This window comes from Panthera leo, chromosome A2 (genome assembly GCF_018350215.1).
Source record: "Panthera leo isolate Ple1 chromosome A2, P.leo_Ple1_pat1.1, whole genome shotgun sequence".
NCBI classification, from domain to species: Eukaryota; Metazoa; Chordata; class Mammalia; order Carnivora; family Felidae; genus Panthera; species Panthera leo.
In genome coordinates, this window is record NC_056680.1 from 8055720 (window position 1) to 8079816 (window position 24097).

At 52.1% G+C, this 24097-nt stretch overlaps 1 protein-coding gene across 8 annotated transcripts in view; it reads left to right on the top strand.

The window, feature by feature from the left end:
* The window catches only part of DNM2 (dynamin 2), an 89339-nt gene that overhangs the window by 9671 nt on the left and 55571 nt on the right, over nt 1–24097 (top strand). For all 8 annotated transcript variants that reach the window (XM_042928429.1, XM_042928426.1, XM_042928428.1 and 5 more), the window contains exon 2: nt 22769–22842. In XM_042928429.1, the coding sequence (XP_042784363.1) occupies nt 22769–22842 (74 nt within the window). The remainder of the gene's footprint in view (nt 1–22768; nt 22843–24097) is intronic.

Genomic DNA, 24097 nt, shown 5'->3' on the forward strand with positions numbered 1-24097 from the left:
TTCTCACGGGCAGGGGTTTGTGTCTGTGTGTTCATTGCTGTCCTGCTATGTAGTAGGATCATGCATATTTGTTGAATGGATATATCTAGAAACCAGAATTGGATTCATTTTGCTGCACAGACAACGTTCATTGAGAAGGGGCCCGGAGGACGCACCAGGACTCATCACTGGGGTGCACAGCGGTGAGGTGGGGCGTGGGGTGCTCTAGGGAGAACAGAAGCAGGCACCTTGTCTTTACAGGAAGGGCTGTGATTTGTCTGTTGACACCGAGTAATGACAGTACTGTGCTAAGACCCTGAGGCCAGCCAAGCGTGGATGTCTCTCTGCTCTGGCTTCTCTAGCTCTAAGGGAGCCCCACCCTGGGCTGGGGCAACTGAGGCCCCTCCGGGCTGCCGGTGTGCTACCCATTTAATTCTTGCCGTGTGCCTGGGTGCTGGTTGAACACATTCGCTGTGGGGCCCCGAGGTCTGAAGGCAGGTTGTCCGAGTGCCCACTTGGACCAGAGCAGAACAACGGAAAGGAGGCCACGAGGGGGTCATCCTCCCACAGGGAGCCAGGGGGAGATGTCATAAAAATACCAGCGCGCGGGGCCGGACCCCTCCCCGGGCCAACTTAAAACTCAGGGGGATTCTGGTCATGAGCTGCAGCACGGAAAACCGATGCTCTGTAGTGGGAGACTTCCTTTGGCTAAAGTTGAACCTGTTCAGACCACAGACCCGTGGGGTGTAGACAAGCGGCCAGCAGAGCTCCCCAGGCCCCTGGTGACACCCCCACACCCAGATGTAGGAGGAGGCATCCTGGAGACTCCGCTCCATGATACACATTTTCCCAGCGATAAGAGTCTTAGGGACTGGCAGGCTGGCTGGCGAGCAAAGCAAGCAGGAACTGTCCCAGCTGGGGTGACACCCGCCTGCTGGGTGATACACCCTGGCACGGCCAGGCCAGCCCTGGAGGAAGCCCCCGTGGTGGGTGTGGGACACAGCCCTGTGTGTCCCAGGCCACGGGGCCTCTGTGTTCTGTGCTGATGGACAGGGTCCTCTGGAGGGTCACAGCCTCCTTGTCTAGGAGGCTCCCAGCTGGCCCTGTGGCCAGGGAGCCAGCGGTTTTAAGGAGGATGCCTTCAAACGTGGTTCTGTTACCTTGGGGGGGGGGGGGGCGATGGAGTGCTAGGGATCTAGCAGTCAGGATTGGGGGGCTGTGACCAGAGACCGTGAGCCGTCCTCTCAGCTTGAGGAGGGACGCTTCCTGTGGTTTGGGTTGGCATGTCTTGTCTTGCAATACTAAGTTCCCCTCACGTGGGTAGAAGCTGTTTAGACGGAAGTCCGGCTTCTATGGCGTCTGCCCCGCTGACATCTCTTGGTGGCAGGGCCTGGCACAGCTCCCTGGGGAGCCCAGGGCAGGTGGCCGTCGGAGGTGGGGAGGCTCGGTCGGCACTGGGCCGACAACGACACATCAGCTTGATTTTTCTTTTCTTTTTAAATTTTTTTTTTTTTTTTAACGTTTATTTATTTTTGAGACAGAGAGAGACAGAGCCTGAACGAGGGAGGGGCAGAGAGAGAGGGAGACACAGAATCGGAAGCAGGCTCCAGGCTCTGAGCCATCAGCCCAGAGCCCGACGTGGGGCTCGAACTCACGGACCGCGAGACCGTGACCTGAGCTGAAGTCGGACGCTTAACCAACTGAGTCACCCAGGCGCCCCTCTTTTCTTTTTAAATTTAAGGTTTGTTCATTGTAAAATAAAATGCGTTCCTTTCAGACGTGCGCAGAGAAAGGCAGAGGTTCCTGTTACCCTTTGTAGGGAACCACGTCCATCAGTGTGTGGCTCTTGCCAGATCCTTTTTCTGCATTTCTGTGCGTAAATGTTCCCCATTCTCCCCGACACCATTATGAGCTCATGTGTGACAGTCCAGAGTCTTGCCATAATGTGTCCACCTCGTGCCAAGTCCCTGCTCTTCAGTGTCTTGAGGAGTTTTTGCCTTTGTTTTATTTGTAATACATTTTTTTTTAACGTTTATTTATTTTTGAGACAGAGAGAGACAGAGCATGAACAGGGGAGGGGCAGAGAGAGAGGGAGACACGGAATCTGAAACAGGCTCCAGGCTCTGAGCTGTCAGCACAGAGCCCGACGCGGGGCTCGAACTCACGGACAGTGAGATCATGACCTGAGCCGAAGTCGGACGCTCAACCGACTGAGGCACCCAGGCGCCCCATACATTTTTTTTTTATTTGGGAACAGTTTTTGATTTACAGAAAATAAACAAGTTTTTAAGTTTTACGGCAAAGTTGCAAAGACAGCACAGAGGGCTCCCGTATCCCATCCTTCCCTGTGCTTACGTCTTACCTTACCATTGTACGTTTCTTACCACTGAGACATTAACTGTGGTAGATTGTTACCACTAAGGAAAGGCAGACTTTCTGCAGATTTCCCCAGTTTCCCCCCTTATGTCCTTTTCCTGTCCCCGGACCCCACCCGGGGTGCCACTTTGCATTGGAGTCACCGCTCCTCCTCCATCTTTGCTGGTCGGTGACACAGCACCCACCACTGACTTCCCTTGGTTTTCATGCCTTTGGCATTTAATAGAATGGCCTTCAATTTGGGTTTATCTGGGATTTCCATGATTAGACTGGCACTCTGGGTGTGGGGAGAAGAATACCACACAAGCCAGAAACCCTTCTCTCCACATCCTATTTGGGCTCCATGTTATCAACGCGTCTTATCATGGTGATGTTGACCTTGATCTCTTGGTTAAGGTGGTGTCGATCAGCTCTCCCTACGGTAGTTAACTCTTTCTCTTCTTTTCATATACTATGCTTTGGAAGCACCAAAGTTTCTTTTTATTTTATTTAATTTTTTAATAATTTTTAAGTTTTTTATTTTTATTTTTATTTTTTTTCGAGAGAGAGCGCGTGCGTGCCTGAGCAAGTGGGGGGAAGGGTCAGCGGGCGAGGAGGACAGAGGATCCAAAGCAGGTTCTGCACTGACAGCAGTGAGATCGATGCAGGGCTCGAACTCACCAACTGTGAGAGCATGACCTGAGCTGAAACCAAGAATCAGGCGCTCAGCCGACTGAGCCACCCAGGCGCCCCAAAGGTTCTTTTTAATATAATTGTTTAAATTGGTTAATATGTTCGGTGCGCCTGGGGGGCTCTGTCAGCTAAGCGTCCGACTTCGGCTCAGGTGATGATCTCACGGTGGTCCGTGAGTTCGAGCCCGGCGTCAGTCTCTGTGTTGTCAGTTCAGAGCCTGGAGTCTGCTTCAGAGTCTGTGTTTTCCTCTCTCTCTGCCCCTCCCCCGCCCCCGCTCACGCTCTGTCTCTCTCTATCAAAAAATGAATAGATGTTAAAAAAAAAATTTAAATCGGTAATAAGCTCAATATGGCACCAAGTTCAAAAACACCAGAAAGGATGGAGAGAGAGAGAGAGGCCTTGCTATGTGCCTGCCCCTACAGCCGGCACCCTCACGGCTGACCACCCTTCCTGGTTGCTGTGTGCCCTCCCAGGCTCGGTACAAACAGAAGCAGACACGCGTGTGTTTATTCCCTCCTCCCCCATACACACTTTTACACGCTGTTAGGAGCAGGGAGATTCTTACTTGACAGCATTTCTTGGAGATCTTAGTGTATCCTCAGCACATAGAGAGCTTGCCCATTTGGCTTGTTTTCCACCCTCGAGGTATAATTTACATACCGTAAGCCCTGCCCATTTTTAGCCTATAGCTCTCCTTTGACAAACAGCAGAGGTGCGTGACCATCACCACAGTCAACACATGGAACCCTTCCAGGCCCCCCACAAGTCCCCCTGTGCCCTTTTGTGGTCACTTCCTCTCCACCCCCGGCACCCGGGCACCTGCTCCTTGCCCGAGTTCCCCGTCCTATGGTTTTGGCTTTTTCGGACTCTTGCGTAAATGGACTCATGCAGCTTCTGAGCCGTGTTTCATTCTGCATAACAGGTTGGAGCACCATCTAGGCTGAATGCGTGAGCCATTCAGTCCTTTCTGTTGCTGAGGAGGAGTCCTTCATGGTATGGCCGGGCCACTGTTTGTTGAACCATTCAACTAAAGGACAGTGCGTTGTCTCCAGTTCCTGGTGATTATGAATAATGCTGATAGAAACATTCTTGTGCGTGTCTCTGTGTGACTCATAAATAGACATTTCGAGTTAATTTTTTATGATTTATGAGGTATAAACTGAGGTTATTTCTTTGCGTATGAATGTCCAATTGTGTGAGTATTGTCTATTGAAAAGACTTCTCTTCCCCATTGAGGTTCCTGTGTCAGAAGTCAGTGGGCCGTATTGGCGTGGGTCCGTTCCGGATTCTATTTTCTTTTCTTTTCTTATTTTAGAGGGAGACCGTGAAAGCGAGCAGGGGAGAGGGGAAAAGGGAGAGAGAATCTTAAGCAGGCTCCACGCTAAGCACGGAACCTGACGCAGGGCTCACGACCTTGGGATCATGACCTGAGCTGAAATCAAGAGTTGGACACTCAACTGAGAGAGAGAGAGAGAGAGAGAGAGAGAGAGAGCGTGCGCGCGAGTGGGAGAGGGGCAGAGAAGAGAGGGAGAGAATCTTAAGTAGGTTCCATGCCCGATGCTGAGCCTGACTTGGGACTCCCATCTCACAACAGTGAGATCATGACCTGAGCCAAAATCAAGAGTCGGGCACTTAACCCGGGCGCCCCGATTTTCTAACATTGATCTGTGTGTCTGTCCTTTCTTTATTACTTTATAATAAGTCTTTAAATCCTTTGTTATTCACTTTCAAAATTGTTTTGGCTAGTCTAGTTCCTTTGTCTTTACATAATAAGTTTTAGAATCAGCTTGTTGATTTCTCAAAAAGAAAAAAATTCTCCATCTTGGTACATGGAGAGCTTTGCTATTAGTGTTCCTACCTGTATCTTCTTTTTTTAAAAAATTTTTTTAGTTTATTTATTTTGAGAGAGAGTGAGCATGAGCAGGGGAAGGACAGAGAGAGAGGGAGAGAGCGAATCCCAAGCGGGCTCCACACTGACAGTGCAGAGCCTGACGCGGGGCTCGGAACTCACGAACCACGAGATCATGACCTGAGCCGAAAACCAGGAGTCGGACGGACGCTTAACTGACTGGCCACCCAGGCGCCCCACTCTCTGTATTATTCTATCTAACATCACTGCCCACCTGAACAAGGGCAGTTATCTCCTCCTAAGTCTTGTACCTTCCGACCTCCCTCCCTGCCCACCCCAGGCGTTCTCCCTATAGTGGCTGTAGACGGGTCCTATTGAGAATATATTCTGCCTCTGCTCAGAACCCACCGTGGCTTCCCGTTCTCTCTGTATGAAAACTGAAGTCTTCGCTACCACCCGAAGGCCCTGCATGGTCTCCTTGCGCCCCCACCCCCCCTACCGCTCCATCACCTCTCTCCCCTCTCTCTCCTCTCTCCCCTCTCTCCCTCATCTGCCCCTATTTCTCCCTTACTTGTTCTGTTTTGTCTATACTGGGGTCCTCACTGTTCCTCAAACATGTGAAATACATTCCCTCCTCAGGGCCTTTGCACATGCCATTTTCTCTGCCTGGAAAGCTCTTTTCCTTGAGATAACCTGATGGATCATCTGTCACCTCCATCAGGCCTGTGGTCAGATGTCTCCTCCTCAACAGGGCCTGCCTGGCCCCACTGCTAAAATGCCTCCACCCTGTTACTCCATCCTCCTGCCCTGCTTAATTTTTCTTGGAAGCACTTGTCCCTCCCTGTCATTGTTCTCTTTATGTATTTGGTTTATTGTCCACCACCACCCAGTAGAAGGTGAGCGCCCTGTTGGTGGGGCCTTGTTCCTGGGTGTGCCCCAGCCCTTTGCATGGTGCCTGGTGTGTATTCGATGCTCTAGAAACCCGTCTCCAGGTAAAGTAACCTTGGGTCTCAGCCACCGAGTGGTCCTCACTCCGCAGAGGCCGCTGAGCTTGCTGTGTGCCCCGCCACAACCTGGGCTCCTGCCCGGTTGGTTGCCCCTTGGAGTTAGGCCCAGTGGGGGAGGTACACACCAGCCAGGCACACAGAAAACTGGAGGTGGTGACTAAGGTCAGGGTCACAGAGGGGCTGAGGCTGTGGGAGGGCAGGATGAGGACTGGCCACAGTCAGGCCTGAGCCTTTCTGGGAGGGTTTGTGTGGGTGGGCAGTGGTTTTGTCTTAAAAAAAAATTAAAAAAAAAATTTTTTTTTTCACGTTTATTCATTTTTGAGAGACAGAGAACAGAGGGTGGGCAGGGGAGGGGCAGAGAGAGAGGGAGACAATCTGAAGCAGGCTCCAGGCTCTAAGTTGTCAGCACAGAGCCTGACGCAAGGCTCGAACTCATTGACCGCGAGATCACGACCTGAGCCAAAGTCGGACACCCAACCGACTGAACCACCCAGGCGCCCCTATCTTATATATTTTTTAAATGTTTATTTGTGAGAGAGAGTACATATGTGTGCACTTGAGAGAGAGAGAGAGAGAGAGAGATCAGGGGAGGGGCAGAGAGGGAGGGGAACATAGGATCCAAAGCACACTCTATGCTGGCCGTGGAGAGCCTGATGTGAGCCTCGAACCGACAAACCATGAGATCGTGACCTGAGCCGGAGTTGGACCTTAACTGACTGAGCCACCCAGGTGCCCCCGCAGTGGTTTTTATCTTAAAGATAGTTGATGGACTCGCTCCCTTGTTGGTACATGGGTTGCTTTTGTGCTTTTTGTTTTAAAATAGCATCTTTTAACTGAAATGTAATTCACATACCATAAAATTCCTCCTTTTAAAGTGTAACCATTAGGTAATTTTTAGCATATTCCCGGAGTTGTGCAATGATCACCACTAATTTCAGAACCTTTTCATGCCCCCCAAAAGACTCCGTACTCATCGGCAGTCACTCCCCACCCCCAGCAACTTGCAACCACGAATCTGCTTTCTGTCTATGAATTTGCCTGTTCTGGTCATCTTGCGTAAGTGGAATCCTACGTTACCTGGTTTCTGTGTCTGCCTTCTTGTGCAACGTGTTCAAGATTCATCCTTGTCACAGCGTGTATGAGAACTCTATCCCTTTTCACGACTGGATAATATTCCATCGAACAGATGGGCACTTTTGGTTATTTGTTCCTTGGTTGACAGACATTTGGCTCTTTCGCTTCTTGGCCATCAGAAAGAGTGCTGCCGGTGCACATTTGTGTGCAGATTTTTGTGTGCACATGTGTTCATTTCTTTTGAGTAGCTACCCAAGAGTGGAATTGCTGAGCCGTATGGTGATCCTTCCGTTTAACCCAGAGAAACCCCTGGACAAACCCCAGAGAAAACCCCAGAGAAAACCACCGTTTTTCACGGTGACTGCACTGTTTTATGTCTGACCCGCTCTGGAGGAGGGTTCTGGTTTCTCTACCTCCTTGCCAGCACTTGTTACTATCGGTCTTCTTTAATTTAGCTTCCTCGGGGGTAGGAAGTGGTGTTTTGCTCTTTTCTTTTCTTTTTTTTTTTTTTAATTCCCCTAATGACTAATGTGTGCTTGATGGCCGTTTGTGCATCTTTGAAGAAATGTCTGTTCAGCTCCATTGTCCATTTTTAGATTGGGTTATTTGTCTCTTGTTGATTTGTGAGAGTTCTTTATATCTGGTGTCAAGGCCAGTCCCTTATGGAATATATTTTCTTCCATTATGTGAGTTGTCTTTTTACTTTTTTCTTTTTTTTCAACGTTCATTTATTTATTTTTGCGAGAGAAAGAGAGTGAGCGAGCAGGGGAGAGGCAGAGAGAGGGAGAGAGGGAATCCCAGGCAGGCTCTGCACCGTCAGCGCGAGATCACAGAGCGTGAGATCACGATCTGAGCCAAAGTTGGACGCTTAACCGATGCCCTTCTTTTTACTCTCTTGATAGTGTCCTAGAGGGAGACAAATTTTATTTTGATGAAATGCCATTTATATGTTTTTTCTTTTATCACTTACGGTTTTGGGGTCATATCCAAGGAACTACTTGTCCAGTCCATGAAGGTCATGAAACTTTACTCCTGTATTGTCTTTTATAACACTTTTTTCTTTTATTTTTTTGTCACCTAAATCTAAGCCTCCTGTGCTCCCTAAATGTGCCATGGAATAGGTTAGCTTGGCACGAGGGCACCTCCACAACCTCAAGAAAAATTCTGCACGGTGAGATATACCGTAAACCACCACAAAATCCCCAGCCCAGTGGCACACTCCGTCTTAGGTATTTGGCTCTGAGAGACCCAAGGCTCATCTGAAGAAATGCTGTCCTTAAGTTTCAGATAATTGCACACTTTACCTTTTGGCACAATTGCATATTTTATGTCTAAGAACTGTGGTCTGAGAAGCTGTAGATACCTTTTTCTTTTTTATAATTTTTTGGTGTTTATTCATTTTTTGAGAGAGAGAAAGAGACACACAGCGAGTAGGGGAGGGGCAGAGAGAGAGGGAGACAGAGAATCGGAAGCAGGCTCCAGGCTCCGAGCCTTCAGAGGCCGGCTTCAGAGCCCGATGAGGGGCTCGAACTCACGGACCGTGAGATCATGACCTGAGCCAAAGTCATATGCTTAACCGACTGAGCTGCCCAGATGCCCCAAAGCTGTAGATACCTTAAAGAAAAAAAAAAAAAAAAAAAAAAAAGTCAAAATCTTACTAAGACAACCTAGAATTACACTGGCCATTATGGGGAATGTTCCAGTTAGGCAAGGTCGTTCTTTTTTTTCCAAATTTTAATTAATTAATTAATTTATTTATTTATTAACATTCTTTTTTTTTTATTTTTATTTTTTATTTTTTTTTTTTTTTAAATTTTTTTTTTCAATGTTTTTTATTTATTTTTGGGACAGAGAGAGACAGAGCATGAACGGGGGAGGGGCAGAGAGAGAGGGAGACACAGAATCGGAAACAGGCTCCAGGCTCCGAGCCATCAGCCCAGAGCCTGACGCGGGGCTCGAACCCACGGACCGCAAGATCGTGACCTGGCTGAAGTCGGACGCTTAACCGACTGCGCCACCCAGGCGCCCCTTTTAACATTCTTTTATTCATTTTTTTTTTTCTGAGAGAGAGAGAGACAGAGTGTGAGCGGGGGAGGGGCAGAGAGAGGGGAGACACAGAACCCAAAGCAGTCTCCATGCTGTCAGTGCTTAAACTCCTGAACTGTGAGATCATGACCTGTGCTGTAGTCAGACGCTTGACTGATTGAGCCACCTAGGCGCCCCTCAAATTTTTATTTAAATTCTAGTTAGTTAACATACAGTGCCATGTTGGTTTCAGGCATAGAATTCAGTGACTCATCACTTACATACAACACCCAGCGCTCATCACAGCAAGTGCCCTCCTTAGTACCCATCACCCATCTAGCCTGTTACCTACCCACCTCCCCTCCATTGGCTCTTAGTTTGTTCTTTATCTTTTTAAATTTTTTTTTTAATATTTACTCATTTTTGAGAGAGAGAGAGAGAGACAGAGCATGAGTCGGGGAGGGGCAGAGAGAGAGGGAGACACAGAATCTGAAGCAGGCTTCAGGCTCTGAGCTGTCAGCACAGAGCCTGACGAGGGGCTCGAACCCATGAACTATGAGATCATGACCTGAGCTGAGGTCAGAGTCTTAACTGACTTAGCCACCTAGGCACCCCTGTTCTTTATCTTTAAAAGTCTCTCATGATTTGGTTCCCTCTCTCTTTTTCCCCTTCCCATATCTTCATTTGTTTTGTTTCTCTTTTTTTTTTTTTTTAGCGAGAATGTGACTGGAGGAGGGACAGAGAAAGGGGGGGACAGAGGATCTGAAGCAAGCTGTGTTACGACAGCAAAGAGGTCAATTCAGGGCTCAGACTCACGAACCATGAGATCATGACCTGAGCTGAAGTCAGATGCTTAACTGACTGAGCCACCCAGGCATCCTGGTTTTTAATTTTTTTCAACAATGTATGTTTTGTTTTGTTTTTTCAGTTTTCAATGTACATTATTTTACTTCTTATATTAGATTTATTCCTAATATTTTATTCTTTTTGATGCCTTTGTAAATGGAGCGGTTTTCTTAATTTCATTTTCAGATTGTTCATTGCTGGTGTATATAATATAACTGATTTTTATATATTTATCTTTTATCCTGCAACCTTGCTGAACTCATTTCTTGTCAAAAAACAGGTTTTTTTGTGGGGTTTTTGGTAGATTCCTTAGTTTCTGTAGACATGATCATGTCATCTGTGAATAGTTTCCTTCTTCCTTTGGATGCATTTATTTCTTTTTCTTGCTTAATCGCTTTGGCTAGAACCTCCAGAACAACGTTGAATAGAAGTAAGAGTGGACATCTTGTCTAGTTCCTGATCTTAGAGGGAAAGCTTTAAATGTTTTACCATTAAATATGGTGATAGTTGTAGGTTTATGAGGAAAGGGTTGTAGATTTTGTCAAATGCTTTTTCTATTCAGATAGTCCTATAGTTTTGTTATTTACTCTTACTATGGTGTGTTGTACTGATTCATCTTGGCACTTTTGGACCATTATGGCTTTCCTGGGATAAGTCTCACTTGGCTCTGATACATGATATTTTTTATATGTTGCTGGATTTGGTTTACTTGTATTTTGTTGAGGACTTTTTTGTGTGTCTATATTCATAAGAAATATCAATCTGTTGTTTTCTTGTGGTTTTTGTCTAGCTTTGGTATCAGGATAATGCTGGCCTCATAGAACAAGTTAGGAAGTGTTCTTTCCTTTTCCAATTTTTTGGAGAGTTTGTGAAGGATCCGTGTTAAACCTTCTTTAAGCGTTTGTTACAATTTACCCATGAAGTCATTTGGACCTGTGCTTTTTTTTTGTGGGAGGGGGGGAGTTTCTGAGCATAATTTCAGTCTCTTTGGGGAGCCCGGGTCAGTCAGTTAAGCATCCAACTCTTGATTTTGGCTCAGGTTTGTGAGTTTGGACCCCACTTGTGTGAGTTCAGGTCCTGTGTTGGGCTTTGTGCTGACGGTACAGAGCCTGCTTGGGACTGATTCTCTCCCTCTCTCTCTGCCCCTTCCCTTGTGCACACATGTGCTCTCTCTCTCAAAATAAATAAAACTTAAAAAAATTCAGTCTCCTTACTTGTTATAGGTCTATTCAGATTTCTTTTACCTTTTTTTTTTTTTTTTTTTTTTAGGATTTTATTTTTGGGGCACCTGGGTGGATCCAGTAGGTTGAGTGTCCGACTTTGCTCAGGTCATGATCTCATGATTCCTGGGCTTGAGCCCTGTGTTGGGCTCTATGCTGACAGCTCAGAGCCTGGAGCCTGCTTTGGATTCTGTGTCTCTCTCTCTTCCCCTCCCCTGCTTGTGCTTGCTCTCTCTCTCTCTCTCTCTCTCTCTCAGAAATGAATAAACATTAAATTTTTTTTTTAAGGAAGATCTTATTTTTAAATAATCTCTATACCCAATTTGGGGCTTGAACCCACAACCCTTGGATTAAGAGTCGCATGCTCGGGGTACCTGGGTAACTCAGTCGGTTGAGCGTCCGACTTTGGCTTGGGTCATGCATGATCTCACGGTTCGTATGTTCAAGCCCCGCATCAGACTCTGTGCTGACAGCTTGGAGCCTGGAGCCAGCTTCCGATTCTGTGTCTCCCTCTTTCTCTGCTCCTTCCCCACTTGCGTTCTGTTTCTCTCTCAAAAATAAAGATTAAAAAAAATAATAAAAAATAAATATAGGTGCCTACATCTATACATTTTCCTCCGCATGCTGCTTTTGCCGAAGCCTGTGAGTTTCGGCATTTTGCGTCTTCTTTTTCATTCCCCTCAAGATACTCTCTAATCTCCCTTAGGTTTTCCTCTTTGACTTGCTAGGTACTGAGGAATGTGTTGTTTAATTTCCACGCACTTGTGAATTTCCCCAAATTTCCTTTCGTTACTGATTGCTGATTTCACCCCGTGTGGTCAGAGAACGTACTTTATGTAATTTCTGCCCTTTGACATTTACTGAGTCCTGTTTTACGGCCCGTCCTGGAGGATGTTGCACGTGCCCTTGATACGGACGTGTTCTCTGCTGTCGTTGGGTGGGGGGTGCTGTGCAGCTTTGGTAGGTCTCGTCGGTTTGAGGGGGTGGTGTTTCCTTGTTGACCTCTTGTTCAGTTGAAGGCGGGGGCCTGGCGTCTCCCAGCTACTCTTGTAGACTCCCCTCGGTTTCCCTCGTCTCGTGCTCTTTACGACTGCACGGTCGTCTCCGGTCCAGCCCCGCCGTGCCACGTCCCCTCCCTGTCTCCTCCTGACAGGCCACGGGAGTGAGGCGACAGGCTTGCTTGTCTGCTAGGCCCAGGGCTGGTCCCTAGGAGGGGGCTGCTGTGCTGGGGGGGGGAGTAGATTTAGCATCGTCTCGCCCGATGTGCCAGGAGACACCGTTGCAACAGGGTCCTCCTGGAGGTGCCAAGGAATGTCTCCCTTCCTGCCATCATCCCTACCGACCAGTCTTGTGGAGGAGGGCCCTACGTGTGCCAGGGACCGGGGCTCACGGGACTCGTCCTTCTGATCCTCTGACAGCCTGACAGCGTGGGCACCGTTACTGTCTCCATCTTACAGATGGAGAAACTGAGGTCCGGGGAAGAGAAGATCCTTGTTCAGGTCTCACAGCTGGACAGCTGCAGACTCTGTGCTTTCCACTGTCACGGACCTATCTGTCCCTACAGGGAGCGGTGACTCTCCGCCTTGTCCTCGGAGTTCAGGGGCTCCTTTCCATCTTCGTTCCGGTAACATGTGGTGTAATGACCAGGATGGTGCCGGCAGACCGGGACAGGAAGAAGCCATCTGGGTTGGTGGCGGAGGATGCCGTCAGCTTATGTACCTTTGGTCCAGGTGACCACACGTCTTTACGTTCAGTTTCCCCATCTGCGTCACGGGGTTGGCGAGAGCCCCTGTGAAGAAGGGGATGGAGACTTGTGTGCACAGGGCTCGGCTCAGCGTTTGGTTGTGTGCGCCCTCAGAGACGCCAGCCTCTCTTACGGGTCACTCCTCAGCAGGCATGTACTGAGCACCTGTTGTGTGCCAGGCGCTGTGCCGGGGGTGGGGGGCCAGGCAGTGAACGAAGGAGACGGCTTAGAGTGGGGACCAGTATGCAGGAAGGAAGCATGGAAAGGAGGCAGAGCCTGGCCCGGGGAAGCAGTTAGGGAACCTCCCCTGGCAGGCTCCGTCCAACCATTGTCCAGAGGAAGAGTGGAGGGCTCTTTGGGGGCATCTGGTGGCGAAGGAGCCCGAGAGGAGGCAGCAGTCAGCAGGGCCTGGGAGCGGGAGCGGGAGCGGGGAGGGGGGTGGGAGCCAGCGGACAACGGCAGGGAAGTGATGGGGCACTGGTGTTGGGCCTTGTGGGCTGCAGACAGGACACTCGTTTGTGTCCCAAGTTTGCTGGAAGACACAGGTGGGTTTTAAGAATGTGTGCAGCATGATCCGACTTGTTTGAAAAGCTGTCCCTGGATGCCAGGTCGAGAACACATGGGGCATGAGGGCTGGGGGAGCATGGCTGTCCCAGGGGCTCAGCCTAAGGAGGTTGGGACCAAGCAGGGGACGAAGGCAGGATTTGCTGACAGATCGACTGTAGGAGGTGGGAAAGACGTGACCTGGGCAAGGGCGGTAACAGTCTGTCTGGACTGTTCCTCGTCCCGTCATCTGGGAGGGGCTCTGGGAAGAGGGTTGTGGAGGACACACACCCGTTCTCCTACTTGAAGAAGGAGCCTGCCAGGAGGATGGTTCCGGAATGCTAGGAGCGTGGTGGAGCCCTGCCTGGCCTTCTTCCTGCCTATTTACCAGCATCCTGCCTCTGGCTTCAGTTGGGCCTCTTGGGTGGTGACACACGCAGAAGTAGGAATCCATATGTGGCTGACCTGTGGCACCTGCCCTGTCTTCTGTCCCCATCGCACCTCATTTTATAGATGAGGACATTGGTCCCAAGACGTGCACGACCTTGCCACCGGGGTCACGCAGCTGACGTGGGGCAGGCTGTCTGCTGCAGGGTACAGCAGTGAGGATGCTGAGGGGACCCGCCAGGAGGGGCAGAGTCGACAGCTTGGGTTCCCAAATGCCAGTGTCTTTTCTGTCACCTATGAAAATGCTGCTTGGCCGCCTGGTTGCTTTGGCGCTCTTGGTACAACAGCAAAGGTAAAAATTAATATTTGCCTGTTACAAAAGTTATAAAAAGTTACAGAAGACTGAAATTCAAGGCATGTTGGAGACCATGAAACAGGAAGTTTTTCCATTTGCATTCCATAACACGACTTCCATCGGGCCCAGGTGTCACCTTCAAGTTTGTTGTTCCCACACAGGCAGGAAATGGGCACAAGCGTTTAAAAATATTTGGAGGACATAGTCTGTTCTGTCCATCACACTTTGCTTTCAGCACTGTGGCCTGGATTCCCTCCTGGCCCGGTTCCAAGATTGATTGGGCCAATTCCATGCGAGCGGACATCTAGGTGGTTAACGGATTTCACTCTGGAAAGCACTGCCGCAGGGAGAGGCCATCCTTGCAGAATCACTCAGGAGAAGGAAAACGGGGTGACGTGGAGGAGGGGTGTCAGTAGGGGACAGTCAAGCCTCTCAAAAGAGTTGACATCTGAGTTGAATCCTGACTGACCAGAGGAAGCCAGGATCGTGAAGAGGCTCCGAGGAGATGTTCATTCCAGGCAGGGGGTCAGCACATGCAAAGGCCCTGCAGCAGAAATAGATTTGACCTGTTTGCTGTACCTTGACCAGCTGTGTGGCTCAGGGAGTGAGTGAGGTGGGGGTGAGGGCAGGGAGGTGACAGGGCGATTGCTCAGGGCCTTGGAGGCCATCGGGAGGACTTTGGAGCAGAGGAGGGTCACTGTCTGATTCATATTGTGTCCAGTTTTCCCTCGATTGTGTAGGGCAGATGGTCTCTTTTTGGGCACCATGGTAAGAACTTTGCATATCCTCCCAACAGCCTACCGTCTGAGGCAGATGACATCGTCCCCACTTAACAAATAACAAATAAGGAAACTGAGGCACAGAAAGGTGACCAGACCTGTGCACATTGTCTAGAAAATAAATGGAAGTGCCTGGACTCCCGCTGGGGTCTGCCAGACCCAAGAGCCACGGCTGCTAGTCTCCATGGGCCACTTCCTGCTTTTGTTCCTGGCCTGGCCTCCAGATGAGACCGTGGAGCCGGTGACACTGTGGCTGAGTGCCAGGGGTGGGGCTAGGCTCTGGAACCTGCAGGATTCCTGAGCAGGGAGGAGCCTGCTGGGAATTGTGAAGAGGTGGCACCCCAGAGTGGGACCGTGAAAGCCAACAAGACGCTGGCCCGCCCGCGTCCACCTGAGCCCCAGTCTCCTCGTTGGGTCCTTCATCCCACAAACTGGTCACTTGCCTCATGCCTGGCTCTGTATTGAGAGCTGAGAGATCGGAGAACGTGCCAGGCAGAGGACCCGGCTCCTATGAGGCTGCCATTCTTTTTTTTTTTTTTTTTTTCAACGTTTTTTATGTATTTTTGGGACAGAGAGAGACAGAGCATGAACGGGGGAGGGGCAGAGAGAGAGGGAGACACAGAATCGGAAACAGGCTCCAGGCTCCGAGCCATCAGCCCAGAGCCTGACGCGGGGCTCGAACTCACGGACCGCGAGATCGTGACCTGGCTGAAGTCGGACGCTTAACCGACTGCGCCACCCAGGCGCCCCGAGGCTGCCATTCTAATGGATAGGTGGGAGGAAAGGGACCACAGCCATATGAACGGACCAGTAAATTGGAAGATGCCGGTTCTGAATAGAATTGAGAATCGAGCAGGATGGGCACCTGCTTTATGTTCGGAGGGTGCTGGGACGTGGATAGAGAAGAGATAGTTTGGCCAGGAGTTGCTAGTTGGCCCTGTGGATGTTGCAGGGAGAGAGTTCTAGGCTGCGGGAGCAGTCAGTGCAAAGGCCCTGAGGCAACCACACCTGTTTGGGGGCAACATGGCAGAGAATAGCATAGCAGGAGCTGAGTGAGTGAGAGGGAGAACAGGAGGAGGGGAGGTGACTGGGCAGGCTGTGCGGGGCCTTGTGGGCCTTAGAGGACTTGGGGTTTTTACCCTGAGGGAGGTGGGGGTCTTGGGAGGCCTCTGAACAGAGGGAGGCAGCCACTGCATCCATACACACCATGTGGCCACTTTGGGGGCGAGGGTGGGTAGCCTAAGAGGCAGCAACTGTACTGGTCCAGGCAAGCACGAGTGGCCTGTGTCATGGCCGTGGATGTGCAGGGAAGCGGGCCAGTTTGTGCCCAGCTGGAGGTGGATCCAGCAGGGCTTGCTGCTGGGCAGAGTGGGCAGTGAGGGGTGGGAGGAGCCCTGGGTCTGCGGTCTGAGTCAGCCTGCCTGCCTCCTGGGGTGACTACAAGGACACAGTGACACCTGCCCGGGGCCACTGAGTGTGGGCTGGGCTCTGGGTCACCAGTGCTTACTGTTGGATGGCATCCAGATGGGTGGTAATGAGGCAGGGACTGGGTGGGGACCGGTGGGGCGTATAGACTGGATAGTGTGGCTCCAGAGGCCCAGCGATGAACTCTACTTCTTTTCTAGCAAAACCACAGAGGAAGCCCTGGGGGTTTGGGGGTGATTGGGGGCGGGGAGGGAGCGGCGGTGGTTCTGCATCATTGACATCTTTCCTATGTTCCCATCCCAGCTCTGCTCCTTCCTTGCTGAGTTGCCTGGGCAAGTCCTGAAACTCTGAGCCTTAGTCTGCCTATCTGGGAAATGGGAGTGTTGGCCCTGGTTGCATTCTTTTGGTCTTGCTAGAGGGTTTGCTGAGATGTTGCCAAAGATGGGGTTAGAGCTGGGCTAGGGGGGCAGCCACTGCTTCCTATATGGGCTCTTATCAGAGCCTGAGAGAGTGGGCTGGGTACAAACAGGTCCCTGGAGTGTGGGCCTCCTGCTGAGGGCTTTTTCCATGGCTGGAGTTGTGCTGAGGTCTCCTAGCCACACTGAGGCTTTGAGTGACCCCCATGAGTATATGGCGATGAGGAAGGGATCCCAGCCAAGGGCACTTACTGGGCCTCCTGTAAGGAGGCCATGCTGCTCAGGTGAGGGGTGACCTGGCCCTTAACAGCTCTGACTCATCCTCTGCCAGCTTATCTGTTTGTTTTCCCTCCCCTGGGAAGGCCTCCACCTGCCCACCTACCAGCCTGGGTTTTAAGCCTCTATTGTTCTCTTAGCCAGGCATCCCCACCCATGTATGGGGCTGGAAGTCAAAGGGCTCCTGGAGGGACCTTGGTCTCTGTTCAAACAACAGTAAATAAACAGCTGGGACTTCTGATCTGCCCCTGGTGCCACCACCTGCTGTGCCTTTCCCTCCCTACTCCCTACCACTTTCTTCTCAGGAGCCCTCATTACCTTCCAGGGAGAGGTGGCCCATTTTAGAGCTTGGAAACTGAGGCTCGGAGAGGGTGAAGTGATGTGTGCGGGTCAGGAGGCCAGCGGGGCCTTCCCTGAAGGATGAGTGGCATCCTCTCATCCCACTGATGGCCGTGCCAGTGCCCAGAGAAGGTGGAGACCTGCCTAGGACCACACAGCTCATGGGGGCAGGGCTGGGCTTTGAACCCAGGCTCTCTGGTTCCAGCGTCCATATTCCTCTTGGCCACTCAACAAACTATTTAATGAGCACCTGCTGTATGCCAGGCACTGTTCTAGGTGCTGGAGATCTAGCAGTGACCAGGCCAGGGGAAGCCATGTGTTGTCACAGGGCTAGACTTCCATTGAAAGCCATGTTGTGGGAGTGGGAAAGGGCATGCGTTTGGGAGGGAGGGGTGCAGTCCACTGCATCTGCCCATGGGTGGGTGCGCAGTGCCTGTGGGGAGGAGGTTCCTGGCAGAGGGAACAGTCCCTGCAAAGACTAGAAGCCAGAAGTGAAGAGATCCCAGAGCAGGAGGAAGCAGGGGTGGGGCTGGTAGGATGTGCAGGTAGAGGACCCTGTCAACTGCGGGATGTGATTTCTGTAGGACGGAGGCTTGGAGGCCTCGTCTTTGTTTTAGAAAGAGACCATAGGGGCACCTGGGTGGCTTAGTCGGTTAAGCCTCCGACTTCAGCTCAGGTCTGAGTGTTCAACGCGGTGAGTTAGAGCCCTGTGTTGGAACCCAGCTTGGAGCCTGGAACCTGCTTCAGATTCTGTGTCTCCCTCTCTCTCTCTCTGCCCCTCCCCTGCTCATTCTCTCTCTCAAAAATAAATAAACATTAAAAAGAGAGAGAGAGAACCTTAGGTGGGGTACCTGTGTAGCTCAGTCAGTTAAGAATCCAACCCTGAATTTTGGCTCAGGTCATGATCTCACGGATGTGAGATTGAGCCCCATGTTGGGCTCCACATTGGGAGTGGAGCCTGCTTGAGATTCTCTCTCTCCCTGTGCCCCTTCCCTGCTCGTGCTCTCTTTCTCTCTGTCTCTCTCTCTCAAAAAAAAAAAAAAAAAAAAAAAAAAAAGAACCATAGGTAACCTGGGAGGAGGATCCTGTGGGCCAGGCCTAGGCCCATAGATAGAGGCCAGGTGCAGCAATGAACCCCTACTCTGTGCCAAGGAACAGAGTAGACCCGGGCTCCTGTCCTGGGGGGCTACGTGGCAGAGGGGGGCAGGTAAGCAGATAAGTGACTTGAAGTGTTAGTGACGAGGAAGAAAATGAGGGCAGGTGGGCGATGGGGTGGGGTTGGAGTTGTAAGTGGGGGTGGCAAGTCTCCCTAGGGAGGTGTCATTTGGGCCAGAGCTGTGGGGAGTGAGTCACGGGGGTGCCTGTGTGGTACCCAGCTGACCTCCGTGGCGGGCGGGGTCACCCCGTCTCGCTGACTAGGAAACCCAGACCGGAGAGACAGGGAAGCTGGCGGGAGGTCACCGCGTGCGCAGGGCAGCCTGGGCGTCCAGTCCGGGTGGGGGTGGGTTGAATCAGGGCGGAGGAAGCAGAAGACTGAGGCTTGGAAGTTGCCTCCACATGAGCGGATGGTGTTCTGGGCAGAGTTACGAGGGGAGATGGTCTCCTTCCACCACCCAGGCCGGGAAGGCCCCCAGGGCGCTCCTGCTGCCTTGTGCCAGAACATCCTCTGGGCGGACCTGAGGGCACAGCCGGACGGGCCCTTCCTCCCCGAGCCTCTTGGGAATTTCCAGGGAGCTGGTTTTGCGGGGACTGTCCAGGCCGAGTCCGCACTCGGTGTTGCCGCCCTTTCCACTCAGCAGTTCGAGAGCTTCTGGACACACGATTGGAGGAATCCCAGGGCGGCTGGCACTCCCAGCCTGGTGCGCAAGGCCCCGCGCGCCTGCTCGGCCTCGTCCTTCGGCCTCCTCCCCCTCGGGCTGAGCCTCCTTTGCCTGGGCTGCACCCTCCGGTCACCACCAAGCTCCAGCCCCGGCCAGCTGCCTTCCCTGCATGTGCCCGGAGCTCTTGGGTTCTCTTGGGCATCGTGCTGGTCCTCGTGTTGTTGCGAGGCGCTCACCGTCCGTTGTCTGTGGTGTTACCATTGTGTCCATGGTGCCTGGCCCCCCCAGACACACCCAGAACAGTCACAGGACAGCGTGGGCCAATACCTTGGCCCTGGCGGGGGTGATGCCCGCGGCTTTTGAGTCAGAGGTGTGGGCCCAGAGGCCGGGTGACCTCAGACGCCGTGAACTTCAGTCCGTGTTCCCACCACTCCCCGATGCCTAGTGACCTTGTTTTCTTATGTAAGTTCACGCACTCAGGAAATCACCAGACAGATCAAGATAGAGTCCGTCCCAGAAAGTTCCCCGGTGCCCCTTCCGGTCAGTTCTCCAAAGGGAACCAAGTGCTCTGATTTCTATCACCAGAGACGAGTTTTGCCTGTTCAGGTTCACCCTCTGACTCAGCAGGAGAAACGAGGGCGTGTGTCTACCAGAGGCATGTGTGCAAATGTTCCTAGCAGCTATATTTGGTTTTTTATTTTTAAATTTTTTTTAATGTTTATTTTTGACAGAGAGACTGAGCATGAGTGGGGGAGGGGCGGAGAGAGAGGGAGACCCAGAATCCAGTGCAGGCGCCAGGCTCCGAGCTGTCAGCACAGAGCCCGACGCGGGGCTCAAACTCACAGACCGCGAGATCATGACCCGAGCCGAAGTCGGATGCTCAACCGACTGAGCCACCCAGGCGCCCCAACAGCTATATGGGTAACGACCCCGAACTGGAAAGACCCCAAGTGGCCCATCCATGCCCCAGGGCACGGGTCAGCAGTGGAAAGGAGCCTCCTGCAGTCACACACAGCAGCTTGGAGGAACCACATAGACAGGCGTGGGGAATTCATTCCCGTGCTTCTGTATCGTTTGGTCCCCGACCCGTTCCTGTTGTGGAGGAGGTGGAGAGGTGGAGTGGAAGATTCTGGTGTGGGACGTGCACACCGCCACCGCTGCTGTCTGTGATTCTGTTGGAGGGCCGGCGCCCATGGTTTCCAAGATGCCACATCTCTGATGTGCAAGGGACCTCCTGTCCCTGCCTTTCAGGTCTTTGCCTCTGAGCCGGGTTGCCTGGGGCTCTGGGAGTGCCAGGGCCAAGGCCAAGTGTGGTGTTTGAGAGGTTAACAGCCACCAGCAGGCCCACCCTGTCCCTGGCATCTGCCGTGAAGTGGCTCTGCTCTCCTGGAGACATTGGGATGGATGTCCCCTCTGGTGAGGGCCGAGGTGAAGAACTGACTGACTTTGGGGCCTGGTGACCTGCTTGGGGCCTCCTCGCCATTTCCCCGCTCTGCCCTATCTGCACCCCTACATGTAGCTCACCTCCTGTTTCCCCTTCTCTGCCCAGGCCAGCTGCCAAGCCCTCTTACCTCCGTAGCGTGTCTTCTTTGTCCCCAGCACCTCCATCGTAACACCTGAGGTGTAGAGGGTGACTTTGCCACCAGGGGCCCCGGGCTTTGTCCTCCTGGGGCTCACCGGCGTCCTTAGGATGTTCTTCTGTCTCTTTTGGGCCCCCCCCCACCCTCCATGGTTGGACTGTCCTCTCCTGAACTGCTGTCAGCTCTGTCCAGTGTCGGTCCACTGCTCTCTGTTCCTGCCGCTCTGGGTCTAGCCTCTGTCATCACATACGTGGACCAGTGCAGTCCCCTCGTGCCTTGCCTGCCTCTGGACTCCCACCCTTGCCTTTGTGGCCGCCAGAGGGTTTATTTATTTTGAGAGAGAGACAGCGTGAGTGGGGGAGGGCAGGGGGGCGGGCAGAGGATCTGAAGCAGGCTCTGTGCCGATAACAGAGAGCCCGATGCGGGGCTCGAATCCATGAGCTATGAGATCATGACCTGAGCCGAAGTCAAACGCTCGGTCAACTGAGCCATCCAGGCTCCCCTGTCCTTCAGAGGGTTCTTTTAAAGCCACACCCCTTTAAAAGCACACAGAGTTATAATCTGGCTGTCCCCCAACCCCCATCGGGCTGCTTTGCTCTAAGAATGATGACCGGACTCCGGCACCCCCGTCACCCCACCCCTCTCTGGGCCTGTCTGCCTGAGCGCCCCACTCTGCTGCTCGGACTGTGCCCCTGTGGGGCCTTTAGAGCCCTGAGGCCCACAGAGGGCCCCTCGTCTCAAAGGCCGGGCTGCAGGTCCCCCTGAGCGCGAGCCGGTGGGCCAACCTTACGTGGTCACTGCCACCTCCTTGCGCTCAGCCAGCGGAGGTGAAGTGCGGTGGGGCTGCCCACAGGATGTCATGTGTGGCGCATGCCCGGTATGCCTCCTTCCCTCCAGCACCCACCGGGTTATTAACACGTTCCCAGGGATTCTGCCAGCCAGCATGAGCTGAGAACCAGTGACCCCTCCTCTGGGGCCTTCCAGGCTCCCAACAGGGGTTCCCGACGCTAGGAGGTGCCCTCCTGAGGCACTGTGGCTGTCACAGTACTGGGGAGCGGGTTGGTGCCGGTGGCCCTGGGTTGAGAACCCCAGGATGCTGTTGTCTTGCTGTATTTGGGACACACCTGCCCAGCACCACTAGTCCTGTGTCCCGCACAGATTGCAAATAATCTAAACATTGGTGTGCAAGCCTTGTTTGAAACTTTCTGAACCTGGAACTTTTCTCCATTTTACATGAGACAACAAAGAATCCTTTGCACGTCTTTAATCTCCGAAAATCCCTCTTCTACTTCCACGCTCACTGGACCCTGGCTCTTCGGCTTTCCTTTCTTAATGGTCCAGAGTGCCTTCTGGTCGTCCTGCTTTGCATGAATCCACATGTAGTGGTGTAAGTCAGTCCAGCTGGTGCCTGAGTATTTCCATGGTGAAATACACAGGGTATGTTTCTTTATTTAACAGCTTTATTGAGGGATTGTTTATATGCTAGGAAAATTCACCCATTTCAAATGCAGTGGTTTTTAGTACACTTACAGTAAATATTAGCATCACCACAGTCAGGTTTTAGGACATTTCCAGAAAGCTCCCTCCTCATGTCCCACCCCTTGGGCAGCCATTGATCCACTCACTTCCTGCCTGCATCGATTTGTCTTTTTGGGACATGAAACATGTATTTTGTCATCAACTACTTTCCTTTTATTTAGTCTTCGTATCATACATAAGGCATTAAATTAATTTAAAACATGTATGTAGGAAATGAACTCATTTCTTTGGGGTGCAGGAGATATTGTTCAAATATCTGTCAGCGAAAGGGCTCTGGGGGCATGCTGGGGCTGGAGCACGGCCAGCCAGAGGGAAACAGTTCCATTCACCACCAGCCTTCATTCCAGTCCCTCTTCTGCCCCCGGTGGCCTCAGGACCCTCCAAGATCTGGCTGGGATCTTGGTATCTTTGCTGAGGTTGCCTCAGTCGCAAGACGGGATTGCTTCACACGTGTGGTCACACTTCCTGCCCCGCGAGCCAGCCGCTGAGTAATTTCTGTCCTTTTCCCCTCCCACAGGGACTTCCTTCCCCGAGGTTCAGGAATCGTCACCCGGCGGCCTCTCATTCTGCAGCTCATCTTCTCAAAAACAGGTACAGTGAGTGGGGCAGTTCGCTGCTGCAGCAGATAATGAGTGTGGGCGCAGTGCCCGGCAGGAGTGCCGGGGCCAATGGCGGTGTCCGGGGTCTTGGGTCATCATTTGGGCTTGAACTCATGTTCTCCATCTGTGTAGAGAAGTTGAAGCGCAGTTCAGTGAACACCCACCCCTCGTGTCCTCAGTTGTGACCAGGCTGCCAGGTGCCGTGTCTGCTTGCTGTGTTGTGGATAACACATTTTTTGCTGAACGAACGCTTTCAAAATCAGTAGCATGTGACACATCAAGCCGGAGTGCTTCGGTGCGCCTCCCCTTGCCTTGAGGACACCTTCCTACAGTCACGGAACCACACCCAAGAAAAGTAATCATTCCTGCACGTTATCTGATGCCCAGTCCATAATCAGGTTGCCACTTGTCCCCCAGATACCCTCCCTGGCTAGTTTTGCAGTGCTCTGATCTGCCCCCTGCTGCACCGCATTGTCCCGTCTCCTCTTTTCATTAGGGCAGCATGGCCACTTGAGTCACGCTGTTGGCTTTTGGAGAGGCCCACCCATTGAATGTAGAATGGCCCACGTGGAGATTCTTTTCTGGCTTCCCCTGGGTGGCCTCCGTTTATTTCTGTTCTTTCCACACAAGCCTGGCATGACGTGGGCGTGTCTCCCACAATAAAACCCAGTCAGGCCTCCTTAGAAAGCATCGTGGGTCAGAAGCTGGAACGGGACAGAGGAGCTTTCGGGGGCACGGCCTCACCTCTCTCCAGAGCCCCAAGCGGCCTCCATGCTGCTTCCCCACTGACCTGGAGTATCACCGTAGGTCAGTTCAGGATTCATTGGGCGCCAGCCTCACCACACGACCCGGTTAAACACACCCATACTAGGAAGGCAGCTGACACACCCCCATTTTACAACTGGAGGAAACTGGAGCTTAGCCTCGTCACTTGTCTTGACTCTCTGCTGTGCTCCAGTCACGCCCTCTCGCTTTCATCTTCTGACTCCGCCCAGCCCAGCTGGGGGGAGGCGTGGCTCCAATGAGAGGCGATAGCGGATTGGTCCACACCTCCTCTTCGTGAGCCCTGCCATGTCATAGGCCACAGGCAAGCCAATGGGCTGCTTTCTGTGGATTCAGAGGTCCGATCAGCTGGGCCCAGACTGGCGCAGCAGAGCCCCAGTTTTCAGATGGCAATGGGTCAGAGTCGTGTAAGGCTTGGCCTGGTGGGTTTTTGCTTCTCATTCAGCAGGTTTCAGCAGTTTGGT